Source organism: Erpetoichthys calabaricus, chromosome 5 (genome assembly GCF_900747795.2).
Source record: "Erpetoichthys calabaricus chromosome 5, fErpCal1.3, whole genome shotgun sequence".
NCBI lineage: Eukaryota > Metazoa > Chordata > Cladistia > Polypteriformes > Polypteridae > Erpetoichthys > Erpetoichthys calabaricus.
The window spans coordinates 95,041,927-95,059,526 of record NC_041398.2 but is presented as its reverse complement, the minus strand read 5'-3'; the positions used below and the strand labels follow the sequence as shown (position 1 = coordinate 95,059,526).

At 36.2% G+C, this 17,600-nt stretch overlaps 1 protein-coding gene across 11 annotated transcripts in view; it reads right to left on the bottom strand.

The window, feature by feature from the left end:
* Nucleotides 1–833: 833 nt before the first annotated feature.
* Nucleotides 834–17,600, bottom strand: part of LOC114651810 (prominin-1-A-like) — a 273,810-nt gene continuing 257,043 nt past the window's right edge. For 7 of the 11 annotated variants that reach the window (XM_051928258.1, XM_051928259.1, XM_051928260.1 and 4 more), the window contains 7 exons: nucleotides 13,557–13,646; nucleotides 12,962–13,077; nucleotides 8,468–8,491; nucleotides 6,691–6,792; nucleotides 3,800–3,841; nucleotides 1,363–2,338; nucleotides 834–1,302 (listed from right to left, as the gene is read on the bottom strand). In XM_051928258.1, the coding sequence (XP_051784218.1) occupies nucleotides 6,723–6,792; nucleotides 8,468–8,491; nucleotides 12,962–13,077; nucleotides 13,557–13,646 (300 nt within the window). In that variant the 3' untranslated portion in view covers nucleotides 834–1,302; nucleotides 1,363–2,338; nucleotides 3,800–3,841; nucleotides 6,691–6,722. The other 4 variants (XM_051928264.1, XM_051928267.1, XM_051928265.1 and 1 more) reach the window with 4 other exon arrangements.

Sequence of the window (17,600 nt, the reverse complement as noted above, 5' to 3'; positions counted from 1 at the left end):
CTCGTGAACAAGACCCCGAAATACTTGAACTCCTCCACTTGTGGCAGGATCTCGCTCCCAGATGGCTATTAATTAACACAAAAAAAGGTTAACAAAACAGTAAACCACACCTCTGACTCTCTTCTGGACATACCTAGACAAAAAGAGCACACACTGTCTAAAAGTGTGCACATAACCCTCACTTCCTCTATTTTGGCGACTGCTCCTACAACCAGGTGTCCATTCTAAGGTTCATGTCTACAGCATCCATGGAATTAATTGTATTGTGAGAGCAGCCTTGTAAAACCAAGGGTCACTGGTAGCAGCACTCTCTGGTGGTACATGAAATGTCTCCCAATTTCTACTTTACAGATTTGGAATTGCATCTTAGCTGTTTAGCCTTCCCCTATATAAAGCAAAGCTCTACCTTTTTTGGCATCCCACATCTCTTCCGTGACTGAAATAAAGATATTTTTTCTAAAGGCATATCTTGAACCTAACTGTGCATAATAGGACAATCACCTCCTAACGGGAGCCCACACCACATGGATGCTGGAAAGCAAGCTTTTCTACATTAGTAGGATTAACTGTGAAGGGTACATCCTGATACTAGTTTTTAGCTCCGTCCTAAATACTTAGGATTTCCCTTCTCCAACCTTACACCTTTATGTTTGTGGGTATTATTCCTACTTCTGCAAAACATTTATTTAAATAAAAGGAAAGGGTTATGTAGTATTCAATGAAAAATCAGTGGTGCAGATTAAGGAATGGTGGTCTGTGAGATGTATGATGTCCTTGCACAAAATGAAGTTCTCATACTTAAAAAAAAAAAAAAAAGCTTTACAAAACAATGACAACATTGATAGTATTTAATGCATATTTAGAAATAAAAAGAACATTTTTTTTTAAAATATTTTTTTCTATTATTTTAATATATATCTTTAATTCATCAATGATATGCATGGCTCCTTTTGGATTAAACTGATGTTAATAGATTTTTTTTCCACAATTGCCAGTTTCAAAGAGCATTGTCACAAATAATAGTTACCTTCAAAACTGATTCATTTTGAATATTTTAGATGATCTTTATTTATCACTCACAAGTCTTTTTGGGTTTGGGGGGATTGGGAAAAAGACTTATGATTAGCAACCCATAAAAACAACTGTACAGCACAACATGGGAGTTTTTTAAGTGTTTAATGCTCAGATATAATTTCTGAAAGTAGAATTTTATATAAACAACCTTCCATTAAATAACACAGTTAAAATAACTGAAAATGTGGATTTCTTTCTTTTAACACTGTATAGTGTGGTGAATATCTACTGTGTGTGTGTGTATATATATATATATATATATATATATACATATACATATACACACACACATATTTGCATTAAGGTGTAGTTCACTAATCATTATTCTGAACAAAAATAATATTTAAAGCAGCTAACTTGATTGTCTCTCAATTGTTTTGTTCATTTGGCAAAATAACAAACACTGACTGTCCAAAGGTTACACTGCCAATGCTCCAGCTGACTAAAAACATACAGCAATGCTCAGTTTTTATTGAGACTATTAGTGCTAGTCAGTTATAGACTTAAAGAGAAGTACCATTTGAGATGCCCAGCTCCACGCCATCTGGCTAAAGGGTATGTGATGTGCACATTCTGGGGCAGCAGTGTAAACCTGTCACATTTCTTCTTTCTTGTTTGTTATGTGATTCTACAATCTACTACAAACATCCTAATTCAAAGAACACTGATGGTTGATTGATTAAGTGTTACTTCAGTGCCAAATACTTGAAACTATTGTTGTATATAAACTGTATGGTACAATGTGTATTCTTCCTAACCAAGCAATATAAAAAGAACTACTTTAACAAAATATATACAAGTTCAAACATACTTGAAAATGTACAAAATCTCTACATCTGTTTTTTCTTGTTCCTATGATACACACGTGCTGGGAGGGTCAATATTTAAATCTATTTCATAAAAAAATGACAAACCCACAAATCTAAGTCTATGGGTACTCTGGCTGGCTGTGATATAAAGACAGCAATATTGTAAAATGCTTCAAACTTAAAAACATAAGTCTAGTAGAAGATGGTTAGCTGCTGTACAGTGCAAGCATTTTTAGTCCTTTTTTTAATTTTTGACTGTGTGAAATCAGTATGTACAGTATGTGCTTAATTCTATAAACCAGATTTGGACACTTCACTTTTTATTTACTTTAAAACTCAATAAGATCTTTTGCTCAAAGGAGAATTCCTATTACTGTCTTCCCAGCAGCTCTTCAGATTTTTCATGCAGGCAGAAGTAGCAATTTGTCTCCAGAGAAATATTTTAACTTGTCCTCCTACCAAAACAAAAGAGCGAAATAAAAACATCTTTAATATGCAAAAATAAGAATTATGCATGTATGATTTGCAAACCACTCAGTCTTTCACTGGCTGTCCCCCGTAACGATTGAAAAGGCTAAACACATGATTTTTCAGGGCTAACTTAACTGGGTAGCTGGCTGATAAAAGGCTGTCAGAGGTGGATGTGCATGAGACAGATGAAGGGTCAGACAAGGCCAAGCCAAAAAAGCAGGAGCTGAGACCAACTGTTTAGATATAGAGAAAGTCAAGAATTCGATTTTATAATGTCACCACATTAAAAGGTGAATGATGGATGGACTGGTAGAATTTCATGAAGTCATTCAACTTGGCTATATTGAAGCACTGAACTCTGGTATAGATAGCTTATCAAGGTTAGAACTGGTACTGTAAAAGACGGAGCCAAAGAGGAGGGAGGCATTATGGCCAGAAAAAAATGAAAAAAGAATGAATTGTGGTTTAAATAGGATAGTTTTTAGAGAGCACCTAACCCATGTGAAGTCAGGTAGGCTTCTATATATGTTGGCAGTTCTGCCTTCCCTCTGTTATCACTTAATAAAAGCTATTATGCGTACATTTTTTTGTTCCCAAAGTCCATTTAATATTAGTAGATAAACACAAAAATTTTAGCAAAGAGTAAACATTTGATATATCCATAACATAAATAAAATTTGACGCGTCTATAAAATGTGACTGTTCTAATTAAACCTAAGGCCATCCTTATGGATACATCAGGGATTGTTTGCCATGCAGCTGTCAGCTGTTGCAGAACATGACCAACACATCAACAGTGCATGGCAATAGTTCACAACTGCCTTCTGCACAAATACACAATTTTATTTTATTTATAAAAAAAATCTTAGACACATTTATATGAGACTAAGATGTAGCAAATGAAAAGAACTGTTCAATGAATTTACTCATCTTGCAGCATAAACACAATTTCATTATGTATTAAAGTTTTTCACTTCTCCATAGTATGAATGTCCATGTTCTATGAAGAATGATACAAAGTGAATGGAAAGATTCATGCCACTGTAAGAGGTTTTTATTCAAAGAGCCTGTCTGAGGGATGATTGTCCCTTGAACCTTGTGGGAAAGAAAATACTTATTCAAAACTGCCACTACTGTGTAATGACTCTGGGAACAAAACACAGTTGTATCATTGTTTTGCCAATGCAGTTCATACATTTCTTTCAAAGGGTGAACTCTATCAGGTCTGCATTTATACTGTATTCTGAACATGCCTAAGAATTTTTCAAAAACGTGACTAAAAATATACAGTACATTGTATCTGTATAGAATGTTAATAGTAAAAGAATTTATGAGAGAAACAAAAAAGCACTTCTAGTTTCAAATATGACCCTATACCTTTATCTCAAAAAGCACATATGTATATTTTTAAATATTTTCCTAAAAGAAAATAATACTTGTCTCACCATTGAGGAAATGCCAGTGTCTTCTACCAGTTTTCCAAAGAGCTGCATGAAAGGTAGGAAATTACTTGTAAATTATTTATCATTACAAATAGTTATAACAAAAAAATGAAGTAATGGCTTAAATATGAAATTTAATTGAAAGTAATGAAGCAAGCAAACTGATGCCAACATCTACAAACTGGCGAAACACATTTTCATTTTAACCAGCTCACAAGATAAAATGAGTTCTGCTGCATGTCTTATTCAATCTTTGTTTCATGAAGAAATCAGAGAAAACACATTAACCACTTGGACCAATTTCATTATATGGTTAAGCACTCACATTACACTTTTGAACTAACTAATGTGGAATCACTGAAGCTATGAAAAAGTACAGTTATCATCCTCCTCCCATACACTTAAGCTCAGCTAAGTTTAAATCCAGGACAAAGGTTTTCACTTGTTGAAGAATGGGATACACTTGAGGAAAAGGGTAGGATTTAGGATTTCTACTAGATAAGGAGGGGAGGTAAACATGCGGATTCAGTCTCAGCATCTCCTTTGCTGAAATAACATATTGGTAAGCGTCTGTATATACACTTTTCTTTTTTGAGGAAAAACAATCATAAGAATACAGTATTTATAAAACAAATAATTTCTTTTGAACATTTAATACTTTTTTTTAATTACTAATAAGTATTGTTTAAGATAGCACAAAGTTCTAATTGTATGACCTAGCTAATATAATATCTTGTTGTAAATCCACAGCTGTTTTGCAGAATCAAATGACGATGTGACATACTGTATATAATGTTCTGAAGAAAATACATTAAACAATTAAAAATGAAAACGTTTTACTTAAATAAATTACTCAAATTCTAAAAAGGTTTGAGTAACTGAACATACTATTTTGGTCTTTGCTAAGAGTTTCTCGACGCATTAAAAAAAATAAATACAAGGAATCAAACTAAGCAAAGGTTCAGTTATACACGTAACATGAATTGGCCACAGATCAAGAAGCGCATTGAAATGACAATCCATCATTGACTGGACCAAGAAGGTCCTGAAGTGGATCATCCAAACTCAAAACACTATTTTCTTTTCAACATGTGTATTTTTTTTTACCAAAGTTGCTTTATCTGTGCTGCTGCAGTATTCTTTTTATTGAGTTGTACATGTCAGCTTTTTATCAGTTTGATTAATGACAATTAATAATTTTGTAATGTTCTAAAATGAGCAACCTTGCACGGAAAAAGAAACACCACCACCTGAAACGTGTCAACATATGGAATTCTGATAAGACACTTCAGTGCTGTTAATAAGGCAACATTATCTAACAAGTAGACCTGGAAGAATAACTCTCGCCATTGTTAACTTAAATTTAATTTTTTTTAAACTCTTAAACTGCAAAGTTTGTAGTGGGTTCAGAAATCCAGGGACAAGTGGTTAGAAAAATCAGAGATGTCTAAAGGTTCCAGTTGGCCACAAAAAAAAAACAAAAAAACTTGGCTTTACTGCACAGTAGGGTGGTCACGCATCATACCAAGAATAACAAGAGATTCCACAGTTAATCAGAAGATCAAGTTTTGATGCAGACAGCAATATTAAAGGAGTTTAAAATTAATAATTCACATCTTACTATGGATCATTTGGAAATTAAGTCTAAATCAGACTGGCTCTCCCACCAACTTATATGCTGAAGTAAAAAATGCTCAATGTAGTCCGTACTCAAGGACCCCCAATTCACATCAAAGGATAAAAGGCATCGTTTGCTATAACTACTGTCAAGGTAAAGAAGACCACCATCAAAGTGAGAATAAACACAGTACTCTACGTGTATAAACCAGCGTGTAATAGTCCTCTTTCTTCTTCTTAAAAGAGAATAAAAACAGATGTCAAAAGTTAAACTGCGTACTCTGGACAAATCTTAAAACCTCATGCCATCTTTCAGCCTCATGTAGTTGTGACCATTATTGTTGTGTCTCACGTAAGTAACTCGACGTAGGGCAGCACTTACAAAAATTAACAGGAGTGCAGAAACAAGTCCAATTGACAACTGCTTTAATGCAAACATGATCTTCAACATACATAAGAATTCTCTGATACAATCTAACACTGGACAGGAGTATCACCTTTACATGGTCTGGTACACAACTGGAATGAACATCTCTTTCATTGGCAAAATAAAAGACCTTTTTAAAAAAGGCTAAAACAACCAAGAAGTACTATCCAACAATTATGATTTGAGACCATTTGGTATTATTGAGTTAAAAACTGAAGCTGAACCAAAAAAGATTTTGATGTACAAAAATTATCCAAACACTCAGTCAACAGAATAAGATACAAAGAAGAAATAAAGAATTCAGGAACAGCTTAGCCCAGGTATAAATGTCACTGAAATACATCAGAAGCAGTGGGAAAAGATTATTTCTAGTTAATGTATGTGAATGATAGATAGACATAGCTACATCAAGATATTTTTGATAAAGCGTCTTAATGAACAAAATTGCATTTACTTTTTTTCCTTAAGTCACACATTGCAAAGAACAATCTTTAGTGATAACGGATAGGTAAAGGCACTGAAACCAGGACTAGGTTTTCACTGGTTGACAAACTTCAAGAGATATAACACTTTTCAGGTGATGTGTCACTTTTTCCAGGTAGTTTAAGTTAAATCGTTCGGAGTTGCTTTTCTGTACACAGGTTCGAAAATCATGATGAACATAATAAGAAAGATTGCAACTAAAAGTAAAAAAAAAAAAAAAGTTCTAAAGGAAAAATTTGCAGACTGAAAATATTTTGATTGCAATAGAAGATGAAATTCTAATTTTGTACTTATTAAATATGAATATTTGAGAATGAGTTTGAGTGCCATAATAAAAATGGGTAGAAATGTATACTTTGTAAAGTACCTTAAAAACGCCCAATAAAACTTGGAACAGCCTCACCATTCAGCTTGTCTTGGCGGGGCAGAAGCTTGAGGAAATCTAGTCATAGTATCATATGAAGTGATGCTATCAATGTGAAAACAATTCTGGGTCAAATTATTGGCATATCAACTCATTAGGTGACTTCTAACAGTATTTAATTAGAACTTCATAGTAATTCATCTTCTGTCCATAAAGTAAACTTGTTTTCTGATTTTACTACATCATCTTAATACAATTTTTAAGCACTTAAGCACATTTAGGCTTCTTGAAATTCTACAACACCAATTTAAGAAAGTCTTTTTTTCAAATGCACCATTGAAACAGTAATGAATAATAGAATATAGTTAATATATGAAATTAATTATTATATTAAGCAGGTATGTGTGAGGGGTATTAAAATCAACAGAAATGTTAAGGATGCTTACCACAAATTTATATTACTCTCTATTAAACTTCAGAATGGCCAATCAAGAAACAGTGCAAATTCTGTTAATATAATTTTTCTAATGTAACATAACCAAAAACTTGAAAACTTTGGATATGCCAGTGTATACCTGGTGATTTTCTCAGCAGGAAATCTGAACAACAGTTACCGGCAAGAAAGTAAAACAAATTGCACAGAAATGCAACAAAGCATAACGGAGTTTACAAACATTGCAAAGCCTCATTGGTGTCAAGTTCCCCCTTACCAGAGTTGTAAGTTAAGCAACTCATTTTATAATTTGGAAAAAATGTGGGAGGCTCAAACCCCCAATATCCTTTAAACAAATGAATGTGACTAACCAATATACCAATGAAGGTGGACGTTATGTGTTTAGATAATTGATTACTTGACAGCAAGGGCCATGAACATAATACACCAAGTAAATATTGTTTTTCTTATTTATATATTTTTGATAATGGAATATATTTAAGTTGATGTAGTTCATCTATTTTTCCACTATTCATTAAAGAGTATTAAAGTGCACTTGATAAAAAAAAAATCTGCTGACAAAATGACGAATTAGAATTTGTACACTTCAGTAATAGAATGGCTAATAAATAAATAAATGAGGAACTGAAGTGAAAACTAAAAGACGCAGCTAATTTCATACATTGTAGGTTGGGCACCTCACTGTACAGGACCAAGTGCCATAGTCAATACAGTTTTTATCAATCATACCAATAACACTGTATATGTGCAAGGAGATATTAGCTTTAAGATTTAATACTAAAAACACTAAACAAAATGCTTCCAAAATGCATGACAATATACTGGAATAGTAATTACCTGGTCACGAAAAGATTTTGAATACCATGTAAAAGATCATTATGATAACCATTTATACCAAATTCCACATAATTTAAAACATATAAAATAAACATGGCAAAAAAAAATGAGAATGGATATTTCTGTATTATTCTACCTTCAGCCCTAAGACATTATGAGAATAAAACAGAATCCATGCTGTAACTTAAAAATAATAGCAGGAAAAAAAGAAAACACTAATAATATCTTTAGCACTTACAATACAGCTGTCCTCTATTAATTACATGACTTGTATCAGAAATTCTGAAGACTTTATACAGAGCAGTATAATTTTAGTTTATACTGCAGTGAAATAACATACATTTTCCCTTCACCTAATTTTAGCACCAGATATATATGCATATAAATTTGTTAGTAAGGGGGAAAAAAACCACTATTTACAAAAAAATGACTGACTCTGCAATGTTATCATTGGCAAAATTAAGTAAAAATGTCAAAAAAAAATCTTACGTTTTCATGGTAATAGTCTCATTGCTATAAAGATACAAAAAAGCAAAATATTAACACTCTGTAACATTAACACTGAGAATATAGTACTTTTGCAATGGGTTCAGCAACAGTACTTTATAGTGCAAGACCATTTACACTTAAACATTTACTGCTTTTCAAAATTATTAGCAAAAAAAAAAGTAGATCAGCAGTGCGAGAAAAAAAAAATAGCAGGGAAGGAAGTTTGATTTTCTTTAAAGTGCAGTGTGCATATAAAAAGATGGCAAGACTGAAGACTGAAAAATGGAATGGAAATGCAGTAGAATCAGTAGAAATGGTTATCACAAAGTAAAGTGCCAAGTCCCTGAGACAGAGGAACTGCAAGGAAGACAGAAAATCAGGTTACTACTGAAGCAAAGGTAAAAGGGAAAAATAGGAAAGCATTACGTGTGAGCAGGAGGATCTATAACCTTTATTTGTAATTGTGAAAAAGATACCCCATAATAATACTGTAACAGCAACGTACAAACATATCTAGAAGCACACACAAGTTTCAAATGTAACATATAGTAAAGTTTCCAAAGGCGTATAGAAACATGAATTTTACGCCATCCAGCATATAAGCCTATTTTATACACCAGGATGCTTTTTTACTTCATGTTATGTGAGATCCAAATGAATCGTATGCAGTCCTTTGTCAGAGTCAGAAACTCACTTTATGCAGCCCTGAGCCAAGATGTATAATTGCTATTAATTAATATTATTCTATTTTACACAAATCTGTTTTTTTAAAATGTTCTTAAAATACTTTGGTCTCCTGAAAATCTGCCATGTTTATCAAAAAGTTACTCTATTTTTTTCTATAACATTAAGTATGCATGTTACAGTACCTACAATAAGCTGGAGAGTCTACATCAATCTAAGATTATAATCACAGCTTGTTTTATAATAAAAAGAAAAACTAAGAAATACATCAGTATCTCAAACTTTGAACTAAAATATATAATTTGATGATTAACAAAAAAATAAAAGAAAAAACGTTGTTGCTGAATCTTACTTTAGATCAGTTAATATAGTACTGTGCGCTCCATTAAAATCAAACATTGGTAAACATTACAGTGTCACTCACAATTGCTATGATATACAGTATCTATGGAAAATGGATACATGATTATGAACACAGACTAATGAACCACATTAAATATAAGTGCAAGATAATCTACAGTATACATAAAAATTAAACTTCTGTTTAAAAGTAATGCATGTTGTGCTATAATGAATCAGCAGAAAGCCAAATAGTATAAAAACAAAAGACAATATGAGACAAAAATGATTGTTAAAATCTATGATCTTTCTTAAAACCATTACTACATCATATAATGATGATAAAGAAAGCATGATATAAGGAAGACTTAACAGTACAGCATTTCAAACAAAAAAAATGAATTCCATTATTAATGTGTTTCCTCATTTAATTTATTATGCTTATCATTATATTGTAATTTCCAAAAGTGATTTACTTTATTTCATGATTTCAGTATGACTTTTGTATTATCAAGACAGATGTGTGAAATTTTCAGTTTAAGCACAAAAGGCACCTGAATTTTAGCTGCAACCCAAAATATGAACAAATAGTAATATAGCAACAAGCTTACCATATCCATTTATTATTCTTTTTGTTTGACTTTTTGGTATGTGGGATAACTTTCTACCAACCTATAAAAATGTTTTTAAAATCAATGTGGCACTGAAAAACAAGGTAAATGTGGGAAACAACCTTGCCAAGTAGTACTATAGATAGATTACTTGGGGGACCTTCAAAACTTGATGGATGATATTTTGCAAAAGTTAGATGAATGCGGATTGACAAGCTATTCCTGTTCTTGTCAAAATGGAGAGATAGCTGAAAGGAATGGCCTATTGACAATGGCATCTTTTTGCAGTTTTCACTCCAAATATGTATGGTAGAAAGTCAACTGCAAAGGCAAAAAACAAAACCAAAAGCTTACAGGATGCCCTTGGACAGGAGTAGCAGTCAGTGAACACATCTAAGCCATTACTAACTCAGAACTAGATACTGTACATTTCATTGCCAAAGTACAGTAAGTTGCTTATTGCATTTATTAGAAATGTTAAAGTTGGTATGGGTGTAGGAACACAAGGTGTGTCCAAGTACTGTTGTGAAGTAGCGATTGACAAGGAGATGGTAACCATTAAGAATGAGATGTGGTCAGATAAAGCAAGACGCCAAAACCGTGAGATCAGAAATAACTGAAAATCAAAACAGAGGGGACAAGATATTGATTAGAAGTTAAGAGCAAACAGAAGTTGAAACTAGAAGCACAAACCCAGCGTTAGGCCTACTTGCATTCTGAAAATCACTGCACTACGGATTAATTTGAAAAAGACTGTGCCCACCATGGGAGTGTGCATGAAGTGAACCAACATGTTTATATGTTATCACTTTCATGACAAAATCAGCGAAATAACTACGGTCACGTGACGCTCCAAAACAGTGTCACATGAACAAAACATGACATGGCCAAAAAAAAAAAAGTGATAAATAAAAAATACAACATGAAAGTGGAATCCACATATGAAAAAAAATGAAAAATTCAGATGTAAACATCTGTAGGATTTGCGCCCTAGGAACCAAGTTACCCGATCTATTCTATAACATTTCAGTAATTCTTTACCGCTCTGATCCTGATCTTTCTGATCATAAAATAGGTCCTTACGATAGCAATTGACAAGAAGAATTCATAATTAATTGCAGAATTACAGTATTTGAGGGTTCCTCTAGAGTGTCTCTTTCTCTTGCCACGATTTGGCTCAAAAACTAACCAGCACATCGTCATCTCATAACGGGCTTAAGTTTCAAGTCTGGTATTTTCCCATCCAGCTGTTTTAGCTCTAGACCGTCCTCAAGAAACTGTGACACACACAAGATAACGTGCTATGAAAATTACAAGTTGCAACATACAGCACAGGCTTTGATTCTTTCAGGGGCCTTCCGTCACAACGAACAAGCTGTCGGAATATTCCTTTCAAGCATTGTTTTTGTTATTTTACTGTGTGTGCCTATAGGTTTGTGGCACGTGGCTCGGGGTGGTACCCAGCCGGGACGCCCAAAAGGAACGGAGGAGGGCTCACACCTCCTCCAGACCACGAGGGGCCGTCTGCCCCGGTAGGGGCCCGTGGTCACCGCCAGGGGGCGCTCCAATGCCTGGAGAGCCCTGGACCTCAGCACTTCCGCCACACCAGGAAGTGCTGGGGGTGGGGGGGTTGGAGGAGCAGGGACACCCGGAGTGCTGGGGCGTGTCAGTGGAAGATTGCTGGAGCACACCTGGAGCACATCCAGGGGATAATAAAAGGGGCCGCCTCCCTTCATTCAGGGCTGGAGTCGGGTGGAAGAGGACGAGGTCTGGGAGAGGAAAGAGGCAGCCTGAAGAGACGAAATTGTGGACAGAGGCCTGGACTGAGGGTGATTGGTGCTGCGGCACTGGGTTGTGCTTAAGTCACTTGAACTATAAATTGTAAATAAACGTGTGTTGGATTGTAAACGATGTCCATCCGTCTGTGTCCGGGCTATTTCCCACAGGTTACAGCCTGAGATGACTGCAGCAGTACTCACCAAACTGTAGTGCTTGGGGGACAAATACAAGAGGTTTTAGTCCTTCCTATGTGGAGGTCTTTAATATTATGAGATGCAGACCACCATTTAAATAAACAACTAGAACACACCCCAGATGGTGACCTTTAGTTGTACTCGGATGATGTGAGAAACAAATGTGTAATGAGAGAAAAAAACCAAAACAAACGATGCATAAAAAAGTTAAAGTGACCAACATTTAAATCAAGAACACATTTATATGTCTTTAGGCATCTTTGGTCCTAATTATGTTAGGATGTTAAGAGAATATGTGAAAGTGGTAACAAGATTTTCATACTGCACGGACTTCATTTCAGATTGAAATGTGCATAAAAACATACAGTGCTGCTTTACTTTATAACATGTAGTTCTGCCAATGCACTCCAATAAATACCACGAAGTGTACATTTGACCATTTCAAGGGTGTGTTTCAAGGCAGTAAACTACATAGACAATATCCATGACTCAGTTTACCAGAGGTTACAGTCATCTGACATTACTAACACAATCATAAAAACTCTGCTGACGGATGATGAAAACGAAATCCATTCACTTATCAGTGGTAAAAAAATACTCTGTAACAGCCATTGTAAACTTATATTTAACATGCCTTAGAGAGTGTATTACTGTAAAAGCATCTTTAAAGTTTTCACAATTCAGCTATATACTGAAATATGAACAGTAATTATCCATGAAAAACAGCTTGGGTCATAACCGTCACAGATTCACATAAAATGCAAACATAGTACATGTTACAACACAGTATAACAAATTAAAAATGATTCATCTTTGAAAGCAACTGTAAGAATAGTACATTTAAAAAAGCAGAAAAGTGCAAAAGAAATTGCAGACTTATTACTTACTCATCATAAACATCCTCTGTATCCATTCTGCGATAGAATTTGGCTAACTTCACTGAAATTACAATACTAGGAATTAAAAACACTGTACTGCATCCCAAGCCAAACCAAAATGTATTCTGAAAAATAATAATTAAAAATAAATATTTCAGTCATCATTTTAAATAACAAAATTGCTATGATGTTTTGATCTTCTTAATAGGCACACAGTTAATACTTGTGCACACATTTAAAAGTGAGGCAGACCAAAAATGTTACCATGCTATGACTGATTTCATGGCAGTTTCTCAGATAAAAATAATAATAAAATGAATAAAATACTGTAGCACCTGTCAGGGAGACTGCTGTACCATTAATTCTAATTAGCTCACTTAGGCAGAATGCTAATTTAACACTTGCCGCTTTGGCTTTTCAAGCCTCAGAGGACCGTTCCAATTGCTATCTGAAACCCTACGTGATTTAAGTTCATTAACCTCGTAAAAGTTTGACATGACCCATATTCTAGTTTGTGTACATTATGCATAACTCAGCAAAATATTCTAGTTTGAGGAACAATATATTGTATATTAAGCAAGCAAATGTGGAAAAAAACTCTCACCAGTGAATCAACAACAAAGTTGCAAATGAAAATGTCAGCAGTATCGACAACATTAGCAATCGGTTTGCATGTAGCAACTTCAAATGACAGCTGTAAAAAAAAAAAAAAAAAAAAAATCATAAGAGGCAGGTTATAAAAGTTAATTTTACAAAAATGCATATTTTTTTTTAAAAAAGGGAGTCATCAATATTTTCAATGGACAGCATGTTAAAAATGAGGCAGACTTGTGTAGTTTTCAAATAAAACACACATACACATATATATGTTTATGTATAAGGATTCTCCATCCCAACGGGGACAAAATGAATATTCTCTGGATGGGAAAATAAAATGTTGACAAGACAGCTGGGAAAGCATGGTAATTCCACCCACAGCTCAACAGAGGCCAGCAGCCTTACGCTGCCACAACACTTTAGTCTCACTAGGAGCTGCCTGGGAGATGTAGTTTCAATGGGCAACCCTGTCTGCATAGAAAGCTGGATCACAACCCAGCTTTAGTTTCAAATCCTAGAATTTCTTCACAAACATGTGGGCTACTCTTAGGTCTATCTTTAAAAGAATCTCCAATGCTTTTCTCATATGAGCTGGGGGTTGGGAAGAAGTGAAGCTAGAAGATTGCTTCATGTGGGGGAGATGGAGAAAGAAAAGCCAGTAGTTGAAGGAAACTTTGGAGATGAGTGGGCTGTATGAATACTTGGAGGGCAAAGGGAAAAGGAACCCTCAACATGTCCTCTCTATTTCACTCTGAAGTACTTCAGTAAAATTCCATTAGTAGCAGACTCTGGTCTGTACTGGTTGTTGTCCTTTGCTACAGAGATCGCTCATAAACACCCTGTCAATAAAAATACTTTCATTATTTTATCATCCCGACTGGGAAAGAGATTGAACACCATCCCCACCAGGATGACCATATGTCCATGGGGATTTTCTATTATAAAGGCGAGGATACCAATCAGTTCATACCCTCTATTACTATATATATATAGTGTACAGTATATAACTATATAAAAGAACATTGTAGTGTATATTGACTATAATATATATGTGTGTGTACATAGAGTGCATCCGGAAAGTATTCCCAGCGCATCACTTTTTCCACATTTTGTTATGTTACAGCCTTATTCCAAAATGGATTATATTCATTTTTGTCATCAGAATTCTACACAAAACACCCCATAATGACAACGTGAAAAAAGTTTACTTGAGATTTGTGCAAATTTATTAAAAATACAAAAATTGAGAAAGCACATGTACATAAGTATTCACAGCCTTTGCCATGAAGCTCAAAATTGAGCTCAGGTGCATCCTGTTTCCCCTGATCATCCTTGAGATGTTTCTGCAGCTTAATTGGAGTCCACCTGTGGTAAATTCAGTTGATTGGACATGATTTGGAAAGGCACACATCTGTCTATACAAGGTCCCACAGTTGACAGTTCATGTCAGAGCACAAACCAAGCATGAAGTCAAAGGAATTGTCTGTAGACCTCTGAGACAGGATTGTCTCAAGGCACAAATTTGGGGAAGGTTACAGAAAAATTTCTGCTGCTTTGAGGGTCCCAATGAGCACAGTGGCCTCCATCATCCATAAGTGGAAGAAGTTCGAAACCACCAGGACTCTTCCTAGAGCTGGCCGGCCATCTAAACTGAGCGATCGGGGGAGAAGGGCCTTAGTCAGGGAGGTAACCAAGAACACGATAGTTACTCTGTCAGAGCTCCAGAGGTCCTCTATGGAGAAAGGAGAACCTTCCAGAAGGACAACCATATCTGCAGCAATCCACCAATCAGGCCTGTATGGTAGAATGGCCAGACGGAAGCCACTCCTTAGTAAAAGGCACATGGCAGCCTGCCTGGAGTTTGCCAAAAGGCACCTGAAGGACTCTCAGACCATGAGAAAGAAAATTCTCTGGTCTGATGAGACAAAGATTGAACTCTTTGGTGTGAATGCCAGGCGTCACGTTTGGAGGAAACCAGGCACCGCTCATCACCAGGCCAATACCATCCCTACAGTGAAGCATGGTGGTGGCAGCATCATGCTGTGGGGATGTTTTTCAGCGGCAGGAACTGGGAGACTATTTAGGATAAAGGGAAAGATGACTGCAGCAATGTACAGAGACATCCTGGATGAAAACCTGCTCCAGAGCGCTCTTGACCTCAGACTGGGGCGACGATTCATCTTTCAGCAGGACAACGACCCTAAGCACACAGCCAAGATATCAAAGGAGTGGCTTCAGGACAACTCTGTGAATGTCCTAGAGTGGCCCAGCCAGAGCCCAGACTTGAATCCGATTGAACATCTCTGGAGAGATCTTAAAATGGCTGTGCACCGACGCTTCCCATCCAACCTGATGGAGCTTGAAAGGTGCTGCAAAGAGGAATGGGCGAAACTGGCCAAGGATAGGTGTGCCAAGCTTGTGGCATCATATTCAAAAAGACTTGAGGCTGTAATTGCTGCCAAAGGTGCATCGACAAAGTATTGAGCAAAGGCAGTGAATACTTATGTACGTGTGATTTCTCAGTTTTTTTATTTTTAATAAATTTGCAAAAATCACAAATAAAATGCGCTCAGAATACTTTCCGGATGCACTGTATTATATATATATATATATATATATATATATATATATCTATATCTATCTATATATACATATATGGAAGAGAAGGTCTGTGATACGGTTTACATATTTGCAGTTGGAGATCCATGAAGATAGAAAAAACGAATCACGTATCATAAAATAGTTTTATGAGACGCTATCTGTTCCAACTTTTCACCTCGAACGGATACTCAAAAACATTCATTAATTGGAGTCTACATAGCAGACGCCAAAGGAATCAGCATACAATCGACTTAAATCAGAACCCCCACCCCACCTGGCATTCACTCCCGTATCACCATAATGTGTCAGAAGGCACGGCACGCACCCTGACCAAGTGGGGCATCAGAATAGCACATACACCCACGAACAATCTGCGCATGGTCCTGTTTAATGCTAAAAACAAGAAATCGACAGCCAAAACACGAAACGCAGTTTATAGTATTCCATGCAATTCTTGCTCAGCTGTATACATAGGACAAACGTCAAAAAGAACGCCATCAACAAACACTTGGACATAAATCCAGCATATGCCAACTTAAGAAAGACATGTACACAATAATTAAACTATACAACCCCCCCCCCGATCATACTGACTTAGTCACCTCCACCCCCCCCCTCACTATATGTGGGGGGTATATATTGCCTTTGATTCTTGTAAGACTACGCATTATCCTCTGATGAAGACCCCTGATAGGGGTTGAAAGCTCAGGAATAAAACTATTTTATGATACATGATTCGTTTTTTCTCCCTTCGTGGATCTCCAACTGCAAATATATATATATATATATATATATTGTGGCAAGCGGCTGGGGGTGGTACCCAGTTGGGATGCCCGGAAGAGCTGGAATAGGGACTACGCCTCCTCCAGACCACAAGAGGGCAGCCGCCCTGGATGGTATTGGGACCACAAGAACAGAGCTTGGAAACTCAACCCTATAGGTGCCCATGGTCCACCAGGGGGCGCCTGGATGCCTGAAGAGCCCTGGCCCTCAGCACGTCCACTACACCCAGAAGTGCTGGAGGGACAAAGACCAGGGACACCTGGAGTGCTTCTGGGTGTGCAGCCGGTACTTCCGCCACACCAGGAAGGGCCGGCGGAAGCTCATCGGGAGGCACCTGGAGCACGTCCGGGTGAATATAAAAGGGGCCGCCTCCCTCCATTCGTAAGCTGGAGTCGGGTGGAAGAGAACGAAGCCTAGAGGAGAGGAGTGGAGGCGGTCAGAAAAGGCATTGGAGAGAAAGGCCTGGACTAGGGGTGATTGGTGCTGCGGCACTGGGTTGTGTTGTGATCCTTGTGTAAGTAGTTGTAAATAAACGTGTGTGGTACATTTAAAACCACGTCTACCTGTCTGTGTCCGGGCTGTTCCCCACTATATATATATATATATATATATATATATATATATATATACACACACACACACACAAACGTACACACACACACTGCAT